Source organism: Blennius ocellaris (assembly GCF_963422515.1).
Source record: "Blennius ocellaris genome assembly, chromosome: 4".
Classification (NCBI taxonomy): Eukaryota; Metazoa; Chordata; class Actinopteri; order Blenniiformes; family Blenniidae; genus Blennius; species Blennius ocellaris.
Window position 1 is genome coordinate 15,749,319 of NC_137653.1, and position 18,003 is coordinate 15,767,321.

The 18,003-nt window shown below is 43.9% G+C and overlaps 1 protein-coding gene across 1 annotated transcript in view; it reads left to right on the forward strand.

The window, feature by feature from the left end:
• The window catches only part of srgap2 (SLIT-ROBO Rho GTPase activating protein 2), a 55,853-nt gene extending 38,203 nt beyond the window's left edge, over positions 1-17,650 (forward strand). The window contains exons 5-23 of the mRNA XM_080495014.1: positions 792-1,007; positions 1,348-1,476; positions 3,255-3,476; positions 3,660-3,761; positions 3,855-4,052; positions 4,140-4,224; positions 4,845-4,872; positions 5,628-5,658; positions 6,379-6,439; positions 6,617-6,694; positions 6,794-6,928; positions 7,023-7,128; positions 9,657-9,881; positions 11,593-11,672; positions 11,982-12,180; positions 12,752-12,889; positions 13,815-14,022; positions 14,104-14,196; positions 14,286-17,650. Coding sequence (XP_080351140.1) covers positions 792-1,007; positions 1,348-1,476; positions 3,255-3,476; positions 3,660-3,761; positions 3,855-4,052; positions 4,140-4,224; positions 4,845-4,872; positions 5,628-5,658; positions 6,379-6,439; positions 6,617-6,694; positions 6,794-6,928; positions 7,023-7,128; positions 9,657-9,881; positions 11,593-11,672; positions 11,982-12,180; positions 12,752-12,889; positions 13,815-14,022; positions 14,104-14,196; positions 14,286-14,849 — 2,898 coding nt within the window. The 3' untranslated portion in view covers positions 14,850-17,650. The remainder of the gene's footprint in view (positions 1-791; positions 1,008-1,347; positions 1,477-3,254; positions 3,477-3,659; positions 3,762-3,854; positions 4,053-4,139; positions 4,225-4,844; positions 4,873-5,627; positions 5,659-6,378; positions 6,440-6,616; positions 6,695-6,793; positions 6,929-7,022; positions 7,129-9,656; positions 9,882-11,592; positions 11,673-11,981; positions 12,181-12,751; positions 12,890-13,814; positions 14,023-14,103; positions 14,197-14,285) is intronic.
• The last annotated feature ends 353 nt before the right edge of the window (positions 17,651-18,003 follow it).

The following is an 18,003-nucleotide window of genomic DNA, read 5'->3' on the forward strand; positions in this document are numbered from 1 at the left end:
ACGCCAGTGTGTGAGTGTTGTTTTAGTGTTGAGTCTTAGTCTGTTGTGAGGAATCGTAGTGTCTGGGCCCACATGTTTATGTCTGTGCCAAAATGGACTGAGGCAGTCTGTCTGTGTGTGTGTGTGTGTGTGTGTGTGTGTGTGTGTGTGTGCGCGTGTTTTCTACTCCAGAAAATAAGTGTAGAGCCTCCGCTTAGCCGAGGCCCATGAAAGCAAGCCTACGCTGTAATTAAAGTCTATAGTAAGAGATAGAAATAGATCTGGTTGGAGTGACGCTCACATGCTCGCTCACGGCCAAACCAGTGAGTCTGACTGCAGCGTTGTGGAAGGAGTGGAGCAGAACGGTATAATGATGGCTCTGGTGGTGGTCAGTGGAATGAGGCCGACACACACACACACACACACACACACACACACACACACACACACACACACACACACACACACACACACACACACACACACACACACACACACACACACACACACACACACACGGTGTGTATAACTCTTCACGGTTAAATGTCTGCTGCAGAGCCAAGCTGCTTTATTGCAGGCCGCTTGTGTGACTCATTCCCTGCAATGTTTTGGAATGACGCTGCTGGATGTTCTGGCCAAAAAATAAAAGAGTCAGTCTGTGTGATGTGCTGTTTGTGCGCTGACCTTCAGATCTCGCCATGATGCTGACATGGCAAAATCCCCTCCTATTTGATCTGGTGCCAAACCTGCAGGAATTGTGTGCTTAAACTGGGAAAATACACATCCGTGAGCTCCTCTCTCTTGTTCGCCAGGTGATGAAGACATATCACATGTACAACACTGACAGCATCAACGCCGAGTCCAAGCTGAAAGAGGCGGAGAAGCAGGAGGAGAAGCAGATGGGGCGCTCCAGTCGTCAGGATGATCGGCAGACGCCGCGCTCCCCTGACACGCTGGCGAGCATCAAGAGCGATGAGAAGCCTGTCCGGCGGTCCAGCGTCAAAAAAATCGAGAAGATGAAGGAGAAGGTGAGACGCGACCGCCCTGGCGGGGGAGTGGAAGTGGGAGGGCAACAAGCGGTGGGGAAACGGGCGGTTTTAGAGCGCCTTACCTATTGTCGCACCACCTCACGTGTCTCATCAATGATTTACGAGTGCACGTCTGGCTTATTGCTCACCTCGTCTACTCCAGCTGAAGCCCGTCGCAGCAACATGGTTCAACATTTCGTGTTATCCTTAATCGATACTGAGGCGTCTCCCCTCGAACACCTACCATCCCTCTCCCTTCCTCCCCTCTGTCCATCTTTTTTTCACCCGTTTAATCTCTTGTTTTTCTCCTTCCACTCTTTTTTTTTTTTTCTCTTATCAGAGACAAGCAAAGTACACGGAGAACAAGCTGAAGGCCATTAAGGCCAGGAATGAGTACCTGCTTGCACTGGAGGCCACCAACAGTTGTGTCTTTAAATATTACATCCATGACCTTTCCGACATCATTGATGTGAGTATAAACACACACGCCAACATGTATTATTAAGCGTGCGGTGGCTCCTCGATCAGTGTCTCGTGTTAACTTCAGTCAGTGGTCACTTTCGCTTTTTTTTTAAAGAGCCTTGTGATGTGTCTGAGTGATACTTGCTTTTTGAATATTTATGTATTCTTCTTAAAAACGTAAAAATAGATTGAGTGTGTCCCATATACAATGACTGTCTCCAGCCAACAAAAGCAAGTTGCAGCTTAGTTCTGTACCCGGTGCCACCATTCTTTGCAGTGAAACATAAGTATTTCTATCGGATGGAGAACTCGTAAAGTCCCTCTGAGCAGAACGAGTCATCTGGCTTTTTACATCATTTTATGGGAAAGCGAAAAGGATCGAACGTGACACGTTTCCAGATCCAAAGACTTTTAATGTCAATGACTTCCTATTAGATGTGTTGTGGCCTCATGTAGACGGTCAATATTAAAAACATTTGTCTATGATTCAAGCCTTTGTGTTGAGGAGCAAGCTTCAAATAAGCAGATTTTATTGTACTCATACTAGCAACTTTTGCGTATTCTATAAAATCCCGTGTGGTTTTGAGCTGTTTGTTTACAGTCTACATTCGGGGTACTTTAGCTGGGAGGCCTCGACTTGTCATCAGGAACCGGCGTCACATTTTTAACAAACGAACCACTTTGGCACATCGATTGCAGCAGGTTGTTTTTATTGCACCAAACCTAAAAAGTGTGAACTCACCCTAGATTCAACCTATTTTCCGCTTGACTCCAAGTCTTCAATGCCAGCTGGAGAGATAAAACCTGACAGCAGCAGGTGCTTATTTGTCATGACATTGTCACGTCGAGGCTGATCTGTGTGGTCAGTGGCGCGCACTGAACCACTTTATTTATTGTTTTAATAATTTAGGCTTTATTTAGTGAACCTGGAGCATCAGTGTCAGCCGGGTTGATGTTAATGTGACTGAGTGACATAACATTGTGGGGGTTTTTTTAGTCAGGTTTAGGTGGTTTCTTGCTCAGTAGCTCTTCAAATTATAAAACTGGCACGTACCAGCTGGACACATTGGCTGTGAATGTGATAAAAGGAGTGTTAGTGATATAATGATTAATCAGACAAGTAGGTATTTGATTGTTCTCTGCTGAAATGGACTCCAAAGACGCTGCAACATGTGTCTTTCGCTTGGATTATAGGCATTGTTTTAATGGATTTTGGTGTTTTATAGTACAAGAATGCACCAACAGATCCGATAACATTTATTGCATAAAATCTCCAGAGCTCGATCACAATGGGGGGGGGGGGGGGGGCGAGGAGGTGGTGGGTGGAACATTTCCCAAAACTATATCAGAAACTTCTGTTTGTTCATTTTTTTCCATACATAAAAAAGTACTAATAAAATGCATTGCATGGTCATGTCCATAAAATAATATATGCTATTGTGAACAAAACTAAAACGGGTATATAAAGAAGCAGTGCAGCACTTTCCGGACTTATTTAACCAACTCTCAAACAGAAAACCTTTAGTACAGTGGGCCTGAAGAGTTCATTTACTTTACCGTGTTTATTTTGGCTTCCCAGGTTTGTTTTAGCCTCAGAACATCTTGTACTGTACATCTCTGTTTGTTGTTTGTCTTCTGTGAAAAACATGAATATGGGACAAGATTGACAAAGCAAATATAATTCATTATTTTTGCTGTTTTGTTGGTAGAAATGTGAAAAATTAAAATAAATTTTTTTTAAAAAGTCTACTTATTTATCCTTTGTGTTGGTTGTCTTCCTGTCAGTGCTGTGACCTAGGATATCACGCCAGCCTGCACCGTGCCCTGAGGACCTACCTGTCTGCGGAACAGAACGTGGAAACGTCCAAACACACCGGCCTGGAGACGCTGGACGGCGGCGCGGAGAGTCTGGAGCCCAATGGGGACAAGCAGAAACTGATGGAGACCTACAACAACGTCTTCTGCCCACCAGCTCGCTTTGACTTCCAGTCCCACATGGGAGACACGGTATGCATGCAGCGCTCGTGTGACGTCCAGTCCCGAGTGTAGTTCTTACAGTAGTACACCAGATAGGTCAAACTATTTATTCCACTTTGCCTTTTACCGGTGTTTTATCCAGCTTCGCCAACACTTTGACTGAAAGATAGATAATGACACTGTGATATATGGTCTTCATGTTTGTCTCTGCAGATGGGTGTGGTGTGTGCACAGCAGCCACTAGAAAGCGAGTTGCTCCAGAGATGTCAGCAGCTGCAATCCCGCCTCTCCACGCTCAAGATCGAGAACGAAGAGGTCGGACATCTGTTCTGCTTTCATTCCATCATCTGTTCGCTTGTAATGAAAGTTTCACATTTTGTTCCGTCTTCCCCCATGGCCGCCTGACAGGTGAAGAAAACCATGGAGGCCACCCTGTCCACCATTCAAGACATGGTGACGGTGGAGGACTATGACGTCTCCGAGTGTTTCCATCACAGCAACAGCATGGAGTCGGTCAAGTCCACTTTCAGCGAGTCCTATCTCAGCAAGCCCAGCCTGGCCAAGCGGCGGGCCAACCAGCAGGAAACGGAGCAGTTTTACTTCACAGTGAGTCCCAGTCATGAGCACAGATTCACAGGAGTTGCAGATGTCATACATGCGCTGCACTGTACACGTCTTTTGCGTATGTTGTAGAAGCTCAAGGAGTTTCTGGAAGGCAGGAACCTGATCACCAAGCTGGAGGCGAAGCACGACCTCATTGACAAGACCTTGGGAGAGAGTGAGTGCCAAAGTGTCCTTCATACCTTTTAGACTTTGTCCTTGTCGACATCTGTGTGAGTGTGTGAGCCGGAGTGGCGGGCCGCCTCGCAGTTGGATAGAGATGGATTTCGGGGATGCTCTGGTGCCTAGAGGCTAAACAGGGAGCAACTAAGAGGGATGAGTGGTGCAGTGGGACACACCAAGGACCATGCAGGGAAGCAGAATGGCTTTAATATATCTAATAATCACAGGCTGTTGGAGTAGGTCACAGTGACAGTGGCCATATGTGGATGCAGCTGTGTGTGTATGGGGGGGGGGGTTCCTCTGGGCTGCATGCATTGCTGTTTCCACTACTTTACAGGAAACCGTGTGTGTGTGTGTGTGTGTGTGTGTGTGTGTGTGTGTGTGTGTGTGTGTGTGTGTGTGTGTGTGTGTGTGTGTGTGTGTGTGTGTGTGTGTTGGAGGTGGGGGGGCTAAAGGGGGAAGTGTGTTTCCCTGTTCCTGTTCAATCTGAAGCAGTTTCCTTATGTTTCCTGTTACTACTCTAACTGCCTGTGTGTGTGGTTCTTCTGTCATAACTCTCTTCCTTCACTCTGCCCCCCCCCCCCCTCCCCCACTTCCTGTTTCTTTCTCCTTTAGGTCAGAAGACCGACTGTTGCCTCGCCAGGTAGGTGTGGTGAATCAAGAAAACACACACAAATGCATACACAGCTGCGTTTTCATCACTTCCTGGGACTTATTATTGACGCATGTTCCTATTCTATCTTTATAATATGTCTTCATACTAAAATTATTGATTTCCCAGGTGAGAAATTTAATTTAGAGTCAAAGATGACAAGATGGCCTGCCGGAAATATTTAAATCCCCACAACAATGATACAAACTGAGCTGTTTTTCCATTCCAAAAGAAAACTTTACACTTTCCTACAGACGTACTCTTTAACAATAACTAGTCATTGCCTAACTTTAAATTATTCTCAGTCATGTGATACTACAGTATAACAGCTCTCTACCTTAAACTCTAATGATTGTTGTGCAAAGGATTAGATTTTTGTCTCAACATTACTGACAAATCCCCAGAATTTAAATGTGGACATGAGAAAAAGGGCCATGCAGTCATTACACACACACACACACACACACACACACACACACACACACACACACACACACACACACACACACACACACACACACACACACACACACACACACACACACACACACACACTCACACTCACACTCACACTCACACAATGAACATGTGTATATACAAATAGAGCATTACTGGAGTTGTGAGTATTTCTGGTGAAATAATTTCTCTCTCTCTCTCTCTCTCTCTCTCTCTCTCTCTCTCTCTCTCTCTCTCTCTCTCTCTCTCTCTCTCTCTCTCTCTCTCTGTCTCTCTCTCTCTCTCTGCAGTGGAAGAAGAAACTCTTCAGTACGGAAACAGGTAATTATCTGTGTGTATATTTGTTTCTGTGTGCCTGGAGATTCTCAGTCACAGCCGCTGCAGCTTTGTTTTTAATTCATGCCGCATGTTTTCTCACACTGTCCACAGCATGAATTGGCACAGAGATGATGACAGTACTTTGGGTATTATCGCATTCGTCAGAATGATAAATAAAAACATATTTGTATGTTTCTACTGCTGAATCAGTAGAGTGATCTAAAGGTAACCAGTCCATTGGGGAAGCTCATGTTTGTAGCTCCCCCTACTGGTGTGACTTGTATTTCTATAAATATATATATATATTTTTTTTTTTTTTATCTAATTCAAAAGTCACATAAAAAAAAAACGTTTTTCCTGATTTTGTAATTGTAGTTTTATCATTAAAAACAGACCTGCATGACCAAAATGGTGGCTGCATGTGTAATCAAGCATGTATTTCATAGCTTCACCCCTCAGATTTCTAAAAACCCCAAACAAACAAAGGGGAAAAGAAATGGTGTTGTATCCTAGCAACAGCTGGGTGCTGCGCCCACTGGCTCCCCCCCAATGCCTGATGCCCATTCCTCCTAATTGTGTGCACCAATGCATGTGCAGACCTGTGTGATGATTGACGTGTGCTGTGTTTTTCCCCTCGCACTACACCAATACCCTGACATGTCTCCTTCTAAATGCAGCGATTCTTCCTGTCTCTCTCTTCTTTTCTTTTTTTTTTTTTTTTAGGACTCGGGTGAAGCCATTCCTCTCATGGTGGAGAGCTGCATTCGCTTCATCAGCCGCCACGGTGAGAAAATTCTCATGAGAACCAGTTCTCCTGAGTTTAGGCATGTGGGTTTTTTGTTTCGTGTCTCAACTCACTTTGCTGTCTTCTAGATTGTTTTGATCTTAAAGCAACACAAAAAGTGTAAGTAGCACAAAAGGTGTTGATTTTAAATCGTGGAGTGTGTTTGTGTGCGTGTAGGTCTGCAGCACGAGGGGATCTTCAGAGTGTCTGGCTCACAAGTGGAAGTCAATGACATCAAGAATGCTTTTGAGAGAGGTGAAACTATAATCCAGCCGGAAACATGATTAAGTTGAATAAAATGTGCTTTTCTGGTGGTTTATTTTCTCATCCATCCTCTTCGTCCTCCGGATGTAGGCGAGGACCCCCTGGCAGGGGACCAGAATGACCATGACATGGACTCTATTGCCGGTGTACTGAAGCTGTATTTCAGAGGACTGGACCATGCGCTCTTCCCAAAGGAAGTCTTCCATGACCTCATATCCTGTGTCTGTAAGCGTGGCTTCCTTTCATTTTGTTTGTGTGTTTATGACTCTGCTTGTGTGAGTAATCCCCCTGGGTGTCGTGGCCGTGTTCTTTTTTCCAGCCATGGAGAGCCTGCAGGAACGGGCGGTCCACATCAAGAAAATACTGCAGTCCTTGCAAAGTAAAACTCTTATCATCATGAGATACCTGTTTGCCTTCCTCAACCAGTGAGTACCTGGCCTCCCCGAGACTGAATAACTTGGAAGTGTGATGGTGGTTGTAATAATATCAGGACCTCCAAGTCCTAAAGTTCCACGCTGTGTGTATCCACATGTGGAAACTGTGGTTTTGGGTGTGCAGGGATCAAAAACAAAGCAGACAATAAAATGTGGATGGTAACAATCGACGGGTGTCCCCTCAATGCCGTTTCAAAAACGGCCACACTGATTTGGTGTGATTGAAGAAACAAGTCAGTGAGGAGCTTTCTTTGTTGTTCATGTTGTTTTAGGGTCTGAATTCAAACAGTGTCTTGTGTGAACAATGCATTTTACTTCAGCCTTGATAACCACGATCATCCCTAAAGGAGAATAAATTCTCTCAGCCAACCTGCTGCACATGTGATAGAAGTGCACTAGATCCTCTTTAAAGTTTTCTTTTTTTTTTTAAATAAGTTAAAAGACTTATTACAGAATAAAAGGTTTCAACAGTAGAAATACTCACGTGTAAGAGCTTAAAAAAAGACAATGGTAGCGAAAAAAGTGAACGTATTTATGTTGGAATTTCTCAGATTTGTTCAGAAAAAAAGATTTTGAAGTCGAACCCAGATCCCAGATGACCTCTATGTCAGTCTCGTATGAAAGCGCTACTCCACTGAGAAGTAGCAACACCATGACCACGATTCAAAAACAATATGGTGTTGGTGACGACAGCCTGTTTGTTGCGTCTTTTTTAAACATGTTATTATGGGTTACAACATGTGACAGTGGTATCCCACTCTGAACATTTTTTCAATAACAGTCAGTTTACACAGATGGAAAAAAAAAAGTTTTCTACTACAAGTAAACCACAACAGGGAAGATCAATTCAGTGAATCTTGGTGAAATATAAGCCATAGATTAAATAACTGTCTTTAAAACTATCTGTGTTCAAAAACAACAGTAATGCTGGTTTGATGGTAAACGATACATAAAACTTATCCTAATCAGGGTCTGCTCACTCAGCATTTCGAGCACTACATATCACGACAATCCTGCATATCTTTGGCCTTCTCGGTCTAAAACCAAACATCCTCTGAGCTTTGTATGGAGTCAAGTATGGAGTGTAAAGTTCATGGTACAATACATATAGTTTGGCCTACATTGCTCTATGAATTGGATGCTAACCTCCTTGGGAAATAGTTTAATTTCCTCCTGAGAGTAATGTTTATTTTTGTGTTCCACTATTGTTTATAATGTCCCGATGCACATTAAAATATCAGCTTTATCCATGCTGGGCGTACACACACACACACATACACACAAGCATGCACACTTACTTGTAGACAACTGGAAGCTCCTGCCTGTGGTTCAGCTGGTAAAATGAGCCATCTGCCAATCTCAAGGTTGAAGTTTAAGTCTCTGTTGTGTCCCGGGGCAAGACGCTGAACCCCAGATTTCTCCTGTGTGTGTGTGTGTGTGTGTGTGTGTGTGTGTGTGTGTGTGTGTGTGTGTGTGTGTGTGTGTGTGTGTGTGTGTGTGTGTGTGTGTGTGTGTGTGTGTGTGTGTGTGTGTGTGTGTGTGTGTGTGTGTGTGTGTGTGTGTGTGTGTGTGTGTGTGTGTGTGTGGCAGCCATAATAAGGTATATGAGAGATTGTGTGAGTGAATGTGATTGATCATGTAATGCACTTAGAGGCTCCTGAAGCGTTGAAAAACTCCAATGTAAGGAACGGAGAGAGGGGAAGCCAAAGTACTTGCACAAACCCGCACAGCGAAGAGCTTAAAAACTCACTGAAATGCCAAAACCACTGCACCTCCGTACCACCATCACACTTCTCTCTTTAAAAAAACAAACAAAAAAAAACAAACTCCACCAAAGGTTGCAAAAGGTGGATTCGCCTCAGCGCAATCCACAGAAATGTTAAACTCAAAACAGTCGCACATGGATGCACGCGCTCGGGGGGAAAAACACATTCCACCCCGTTCAATCCGTGACAAAAAAAAAAACCTTCAAGTGAAGGGAGGTAGTAACAAAAGGGAGTGAAGGAGGAAAAGCTATTGGATGTGGGAGACCTGACATTTGAGACTCCTGGGTAAACCAAGTGGCCCCAGACAGTCCATGTGGAAATGAGGGAGCGTCTTCTCTTTCTTGACTGATTTACAGTCACCACGAAGCTCCTGCTTCTTCTCTCTAAGCAACACACACACACACACACACACACACACACACACACACACACACACACACACACACACACACACACACACACACACACACACACACACACACACACACACACACACACACACACACACACACACACACACAGCCAAGAGTCTCTCCATCAGCACTTCACCACTAGCCAGGGTTGTGTTTACGGTAAGATCGCTCACATTTTGACACACACAGACAATGGATGCCTTCACGGTTTATTCTTCTATCACAAGGCTCCGTTTGAAATGCCACAGTTGTTTGTCTGCACAGTCCACTTTGTCTGTATCTCTTACTTTAAACAAATGACATGATTTATTGCCCTGACTATTCTCTATCTTGCACCCAGCCTGTCGCAGTACAGCGAGGACAACATGATGGACCCCTATAACCTGGCCATCTGCTTCGGTCCCACCCTGATGTCTGTCCCCGAGGGCAACGACCAGGTCTCTTGCCAGGCCCACGTCAATGAACTAATCAAAACCATCATCATCCACCACGACGCCATCTTCCCCGGGCTGCAAAGCCTGCAGGGCCCCGTCTACATCATCCCTGGAGCAGGAGAGGAGTTCTGGTGAGTTGTGCGTGTGAGTGTGTGTGAAGAAGGGCAGTTTGAGTAGCTACAGTGGAGGAGGCTCTGGGATGATTAGGAGGCCAGAAATGGGGAGGTGGGACAGATGGTTGATTTAGGTTGACGAAGAGTGATAGCAGGGGGGGGGGGGCTCGGCTTGTCTCTCCCACTCTGGGCCAGGGGGCCATGAGGATCAGCTTACCCTCTGTCACACTGGAGATTAAAGTACCGCCAGACTCCGTGGACCCAGCAGAGCGCAGCACGCATACACACACACACAACAAACAACGTGCACAAGGACTAACTTTCAGTTTTACTCTAATGACAAGCCTCGGTCCCAGTCATTATGATTACTGCCGGTCAGTGCAGTTGTAAAGGCTGTAGGTCATGCTGGAACAGCAGCTTTCATTATTTGCTGGAGAAAGCATCGACAAAAATATTATCACACTGGTAGAGCCCATCGTTTTAGGACTCTTGTTTGTTGAGAAAACACATCAATACCTCCCAAAAGGATTTTTTTCCCTATCCTCCTTTTGTAAAAAAAAAAATCCTTAGTTCAACAGATAATGTTTTCCTCCAGTAGAGTAGCGGCTTCTGTCAAGAGTCTTACTTAGAATTTAGCATAAATCACAGGAAAAGAAAATGTTCTGTTGTTGGTTCTATGTTTTCAACTTTGTAAAAAAAAAAAACTGAGAGCCATGACTTGGTTAAAGAGGGTGACGGCATGCTCCTGGAATTCAATTTAATGTGTCTGTATTGTTGGGAACTGTAATGTGACACACTGTACAGCAGACAAGGGCAGCATGAGCTACTTGTGTCCCATTCAGCCTGCATGTCAAATTTATACATTTATTAAAATATTATTGTCACGGGTAATTGGAAGGAAACTGTCAATTTAACTATGAATGAGAATGTGAGATAATGAATCGATAAATACTATTAGTCAATATATTTCAAACAAAAATTACTCAATACATGCATGGTCATTTGTTAAACTTAAACTGAAGACCTCTATTTTTTTTTTCTTTCAATTAGTAGCAATAATTCTCCTATGTTCTTCTGGTAAAAGTTACAATTTTGCCATATGGTTATGAAAATCATTTTTTATAGCCCTCACAAAGATCAAGGCTGCCATTTTTTTTGCAATACAGCAACAAAATATATTGAGTCAATTCAATTGAATTCAACTTTGCACCACATACAACACAGTCCTTTCTAGGTGCTTTTAACAGAGAGAAACACAATCGATACATTTACTAAGTGAGGTTTAATGTTTGAAAGCAGAGTAATGTAGGGTACAGTTGGGATAGTGAGTACCTTGCAGAAAGTAACCAAATAAGTGATGACAACAGAACGAGGGTGTTTCTTTTACCATTATGAACTGCAATATTGTAAAGAGTTTCCTTTTGACCTGTCGTTGTGTTTTCTGACCAAGTATTGAAGCCTTAAAGTCCTGACAAACACATTAAACTATATATATATGTATATATATCATTACAGTTGAAACTGGCTCTCCTAAAGGATCCTTTTTGAACTGAAATGTTATCTAAAGGAGTACACAGGATGAGTATGAAGTCAGCCGTGAGCAGCGGTGCTCTGTGTACATTATGAGCTTATGTAACTGTGTAAAAGTCCTGAGTGCAGGCTGAGTCATTAACTGGTGCTGAAGCTTTTGCATCCTCCAAACCTCCTCTGCCCTCTCCGTCCTCTGCAGTGACAGTCCGCACTGTGAGCCCCCCCTTGTGGAAGAGCCGGCGCCCGACACCATCTACGTCAGTCACAACAGTGAAGATGGTATGTGACGATACAAGCTGAGCTCTGTATGTGCTTTATACCCTCCACCTATAGCCGGTTTGCTTCTGCTCACCAGTTTATGAAACGTCGCCCCGCTTTACGCGCAAGTTACAGTGGCTTTAACGTCACATGCCAGCTCACAGCTTTATCCGTCTGCCTTTTAATGATGCCGTTTTGTGACTGCTTTGTGTCGCCACTGAATGTAGCAGCACTAATCTGCCGAGCACTAATCTTGCCTCCCCTCTCCTCCACCTCCCCCCTTGCTTTTCTGCCGCCTCCCGTCTCTCTGTACCCTCCCCTGAATTCCAGGCCCCTTGGCTGTTTCAGAGTGTGACCCCATCGAAGCCGTCGCTCGGTTCGACTACACCGGCCGCACCAGCCGGGAGCTGTCCTTCAAGAAAGGCGCCTCACTGCTTCTGTACCAGAGAGCATCCGACGACTGGTGGGAGGGGCGACATAATGGAGTGGATGGGCTCGTGCCGCACCAGTACATTGTGGTCCAAGACATGTAAGATGTGTTTCTATAGCTGCTCTTGAAAATGTAAATATATATATATATATATATATATATATATATATATATACATATACATATATTTTTATGGTGAAATCTACACACCTGGTGAATCTGTAGGGGTCTTCTTTCCCTTCATTTTCAATAATACATTCAATCTGGTCTATTTATTCAAGCAATATTTAAAAATCCAAAAACGTCCTCAATAATGATCTGAGCGTTTGTTGAGCAAACGTGAATATCAAAAGGCGGTCTGGTGGAAATCCCCGTCGCTAAGGAAGTTGAGACAATCAGCATATCATAACAGACCAATTTCCTTACTAAACCAAACTTTCGTCGTCAAGATGACAGAGTGGCTTCTTCTATGATAGATAATTTTTATGCTAGAAAATATAAGATGGTTAGGTGCTCCACATTTCACAACTGAAATCTAAAACCGCATCACGGCAAAACCCTGTCAGGTTTATTTTTTTGCTTTTTCAAGAGTTTCACTCCTGCCTTTGTATGAAAGTTAAACCAAACCTCTTGAGCAATGACTCATCAGCTTTTCTCTGGTCTGTTTCAGGCCCGATGTGGGACGGGGAAGTCCAAAGCCTGATGTGGACAGCAGGGAGCTGCTGGAGGAGAGAGTGTCCAATAGAGGCAGCGCCGCCTCTCCCACCGGAGCCCACGTGGCCGACATCTATCTGGCCAACCTGAACAAGTGTGTTTTTAACTTTTAATGATTTTTTTTTTTTTTTTGGGCCGTTTTATGAATCTTGTAACGACAAGGATTTTGCAACTTTCTGGTTAAAAAGAAGAAGAAAAAAGTAGAAGTGTTTGATGGAGTTTCCAGAGAATTTGCCTTTTTTTTTTTTCCTGCTGAGGTGTTAAATGGTTTGCTGCAGCAGTGTGATGGAAATCAGCACAGGAAGCTGAGAAGCTGTTAATCAATCCCTTCACTCCTATCATGTGGCCGCTAACAGGATTTGGTGTGCATACTTGTATGAACCATACCTCCTCCACTTTTTGTGATTATTTAGAAAATGGAGGGAAAAAAAATACCAGAAAACAGAGAAATGGAGCATTTTGTCAATAACCTGGTTATTCTGTTGGTCCCTGGATATGAGCAGTTTGCAGTCAGACACACAATGTGAGTGTCTCAAAACAGTTAAATAAAAACAAAACAAAAAACACGCCATAATAAGGCTAGATATTTCAAGTTTGAGTTATATTTGTTAAGAGGGACATATGCAACCTTTAACCATATATTTTTGACAATTCTACAGCCATGACACTAAAATAAATCTTGTCAATCTAATTAATAACTAAATTAATATTGTAAGTAAAGTTGACATGATGAAATCTTAAATGTATTTGCACCATTTAAATTCCAGTTATGTCACTCAAAACCATGACCCATGTGCTTACTGGTCCCATTACTGTCCCCAAAATATGGATGAATATATCTATGCACTTTTTTCACTTTATTTAAAAAACACAAAACAAAAATGCTTCAGTTTCATAGAGGATGAAAATGTAGGTATAGGTACTCCGATACCAGGATTTAAATAAGACCACAATAAAGTAGAAGAATATATAGCAGAATAGCAAAAAAAATTAATAAGTGAAATAATTGTGTCATTTAGGCTGAGGAAGCGTCCCGAGTCTGGCAGCATCCGAAGAGCTTTCCGTTCAGAGAGCGACAGTACGAGTCCAGGCACCAGCGGAGGAGGGGTGAGGACGGCCTCTCTTCCTGTTGGTGGGGCCCTGGTCAAAGAGGCAGGCGACAAACGACCAGTCAGCGCTCACAGCATCCTCAACTCGGTCACTCGCCACTCCTCGCTCAAGGCCAAGGTACTCTTAACAACCTCAGCCTGCATCTACGGGTGAATGTTGAATGGCGTCTAATTGGAGGCTGTTTTTTTACACACTCAGGTGGAGAGTCCACAGTTACGAAAGTCCACTCCAGCAGGACGCTCCAAGAGCTTCAGCAACCACAGACCACTGGACCCCGAGGTTATAGCCCAGGTGAAGCCGAGCTCACAGTTGCTGTTCACATTCCAGAGATGATGATTACTTGTGCGAGGCTCGCTTCATGTCTGCCTTTCGTGTTGCAGGACATTGACACGACCACGAGTGAGCTCAGCAAGCTGGAACTGCAGAGCACACCCAAGCACACGCACACGCCTGACGTGGTTCTGGACACGCTGGAGCAGCTGAAAGGTGTGTGTGGCGGTGGTGGTGGAGGAGGAGGAGGCGGGGCTTCAGAGCCCTCCAGTCCTCTTCACTCCCGCCTGCTGCGGGACAGCGAAGGGGGCTCCTCGCACGCCCACCCGCTGCAGCGCAGCGCCTCCTCCGCCAGCGACGTGCCCTCATCCTTCCGCCCCGCCAAGAGCCAGCCGCGGAGCCCGCTGCCCTCCGCCACCTCCCCCTCCCTGTCCTCCTCCTCCCTCTCCTCGTCCGTACCTTCTTTCAGAGAGCTGCGTCCCCCAGCAACAAGGCCCAAGCCCGTGGTGTTCCCCAAGGGTGGAGGAGGGAGCGGGAGTCCTGCCATGGGCTCTCCGACCTCCACCGTCCCACCGACGCCTCCCCCTCCACCAGCAGGCTACACACACTCACTCCCCCATACCCCACCTCCTCCACCTCCACCTCAGTCTAATGACAAGTCCTGCCCAGCCTAGCACCCCCCCCCCCCCCCCCCCCCCCCCCTCTGCAGTCTGCCCGGCAACACAGATTCCTATAGACTCTCAGATCCTCACAGCTCTTTTACCAGGTTCCAGAAGCACCTGCCGTGTTTCACACAGAAACCTGTTAAACCCACGACTGGCGTGTAGCATTCTGTCACTGGTGTCCAGGAAACCCCATTCACGTGGGAGGTTCCCTTTAATTGTCTGTCGTCGTTTCCACTGCCCTCTCCTGGCAGCTCTGCTTTAATATAGGTCAACTATCAAAGGGCAAACACCTCTGCTTCTTCTCGCCGTCACAGAGATTCAAGAGATCGCTGGATTTTTCAATCTTTGCCAAGGGAACGGGACTCAGGACGGACACGCACAGGTCTGCAGCACCTGGAGCTTACATACAGTAGCTTGCGATGTATGAATTTGAGTGGGCATGCAAGAGTGTTACTTGCCTTTACACACAAATCTTTGTGAGGAACAAAAAGCACTGTTTGGTTTTGTATAATAGACATGACTGTTTGTTTGTTTGTTTTTTCTTTTTATTGACCCCATGACTAGCAGACCAGGTGGGAGTGTTTGATTTCTGAGAATAGACTGTGAAATGTTAAACTCTCACTCCGCAGAAATAAATCACACTGACTTGCTGCTTCAGAGGAAGTCGACTGGAGTTTAAAGGTGGACTTTTGTGATGATAAAAGAAAACTGGGCCAAATATCAGTGTCAGTCATGTGATCAAGAGCTTTACTTTGTCTCTTCCTCCAGTGTTTGATATGTTTTGTGATTATTATTTTTTTTTTTTTAATTGCTGTTTAGTAAAAGCACCACAATAGGAGCATAAAACAACACATACCGGACTCAGCCAACCAAAGGCATGAATTCATCTGAAGCTTTTGGTTTTCAAAGTGTGGGACAATTCTCCTGGGAACAGCAAAAAGCAGCATAAAGGGGATGCCTTTTTTCCCCTTTTAATTTTTAGACAGATGTGGTTTAAGTTCACCACCCCATACATTGAAAACCACTGATCACAAGCAATAGAAAAAAAAAAGGAAAGCTGGCAGTTTGTGGCATTATTCGGCTTTTCTCCTCTCATCTTAAGTGTAGGAGACCACTGAAGCCCAGCATTCTCGTGTGTAATGTTGGACTGCACGCACGCACGCGCACATTTTCACTAAATGTGTGTGTGTTGCGGTGTTTTGTGGCAGCTAAACGTCTTTCAGGTTTTCCTTGCATGCTGGGGCCTTTGACAGCAGCTTCAATAGCAAACTGACTGATTGCATCACTTTATCTGCAGTACCAGCTATCGGCCATCTTCCAAAAAAAAAAAAAAAAAAGTAGTAATGTTTTACTCCTGTACACTATATACTTCAAACTTAACAGTAAAAAAAAAAAAAAAAAAAAAAAGGGTTTGATTCTTCTAATACTGTGTATGTATATTTAATAACCATGATGATAACTGGAAGCATGGAGCTGAGGATTCTCCTGTGTTTCGTTAAAAGCACAACCAACCACCTCATCTGATGCGTTCTCAAGCAAAATGTGTTTTTACTTTGTGTTTTTTCCCAGTTAATGCTCAAAATCTGTCACGGTGAAATATGGAGTTTTGTAGCCCTCTGGATGTGTGCATGTGTGTGCGCCTGTGTGTGAGCATGCATGGATAAAGGAGTATGAGTGCAAATCTCCCAAAACCAAGTCGTCTTTTAGGTGGAGGCCACCCAACAGCAACTGTGTGGAGGCGCACAGGAAAACACATTTCCCATGCTCCCGAGTACCAGCAGCCTTAGTGCTGAGAAGTATATGCACTGTACACATGTGACCATACAAAAAGCCTGCAGGGATACCGGAACTGTCTCGTCTTCGGTGACTGTCGTGGCAGACCAGCATTGAGTAGAGATATGATGAGCAAATCCTAATCAAATGACTTTTCTCTGAGATTCTTTGCTGATATTTACTTTTTTTGCAAAATTATATCCGGGTGATGAAATGAGACAAATGTACGATGTGAACAATTTTGCAAATACCAACTAAAATGATGAGTGAAGAGCTCAATGAAAGGCTTTCTTTGTTAGTTTTTTTTTTTTTTTTAAACCTATTTTTTAAAGAGAAAAAAAAGTAATGAACTGGCTTTATACACGTGTCTTTTAACCTTTCTGCATAATCTCCCTAAAAATGCAACACATACTGCATTCCTGTATGCTCTCATCCAGGTAAGAAATTGTAACTGAGGGTTTTAAGAAAAGCAAAAAAAAAAAAAGAAGATATCTCTGTATACTGTTGGTGTAATACCTGGTGTATTTGTGTTGCTCTTACCTCATCATTCCAACTGGAGGGACTGTATCTGTGTGTGTTTGTGGCGCAGAGCAAACACACAGACGGGCATGTGGGTGGTTGGTTCGTTGTTTCCCGGTTGTCCCGTCGTGGGGAGCTGGGACCCTCTTCGATTTCAAATCAATCATCGTGCACTTGAACAACTTGGCTTGCATGTGGACTAACTGTGTGGGGAGGATATGTTGGAGTTGAATATTGTTAAATATGCATTTTTGTGTCCATTTGAAAATGACAGAACTAAAAAAAAAAAGAAAAAAAGACCGTAATGTCAAATCTATTTATAGTTGTCTCTGTATTACTGGAGAATCCTGTGTTCAGATGTACTTTGTATATACAATGTTGTACATTACAGAGGTACACTCTTTTTTTGGTACAATATTGTACAGTAATAGCAATAGTAGTTTAATCAAATAGGCCTTATATAATTCTATGTGTAGTTCTTGTAGTTGATCTGTTTTTTAATAAACAGTGCTTGCTATATTGGTTCTTGATTTTTGTGTCGTTGTTGTTACTAAGCATGCAAATACAGTCCTATTTCATTTAAGACAACGGTGGAAAATCGAAAACATTTATACAATGAACTCTTAAACCCCCAGAATGTCGGCCTAATTTGGCATTTTACATTGTTTTATTGTTTTCATATGTTCTGTTAATATTGAAAACACCACAGTAAGAAGCAGCTGTTGCTACAGCTAATGATCTCACCCTCATGTTCTGGGATCTGCAACCTGCAGCTGTTCAGCTCCTCTGTAGTGGCTCCTTGCAGCTTTACCACAAACATGGAATGAATGTGTGCGTGTGTGTGGATTAAAATTAAGTTAAAAAAAAAACA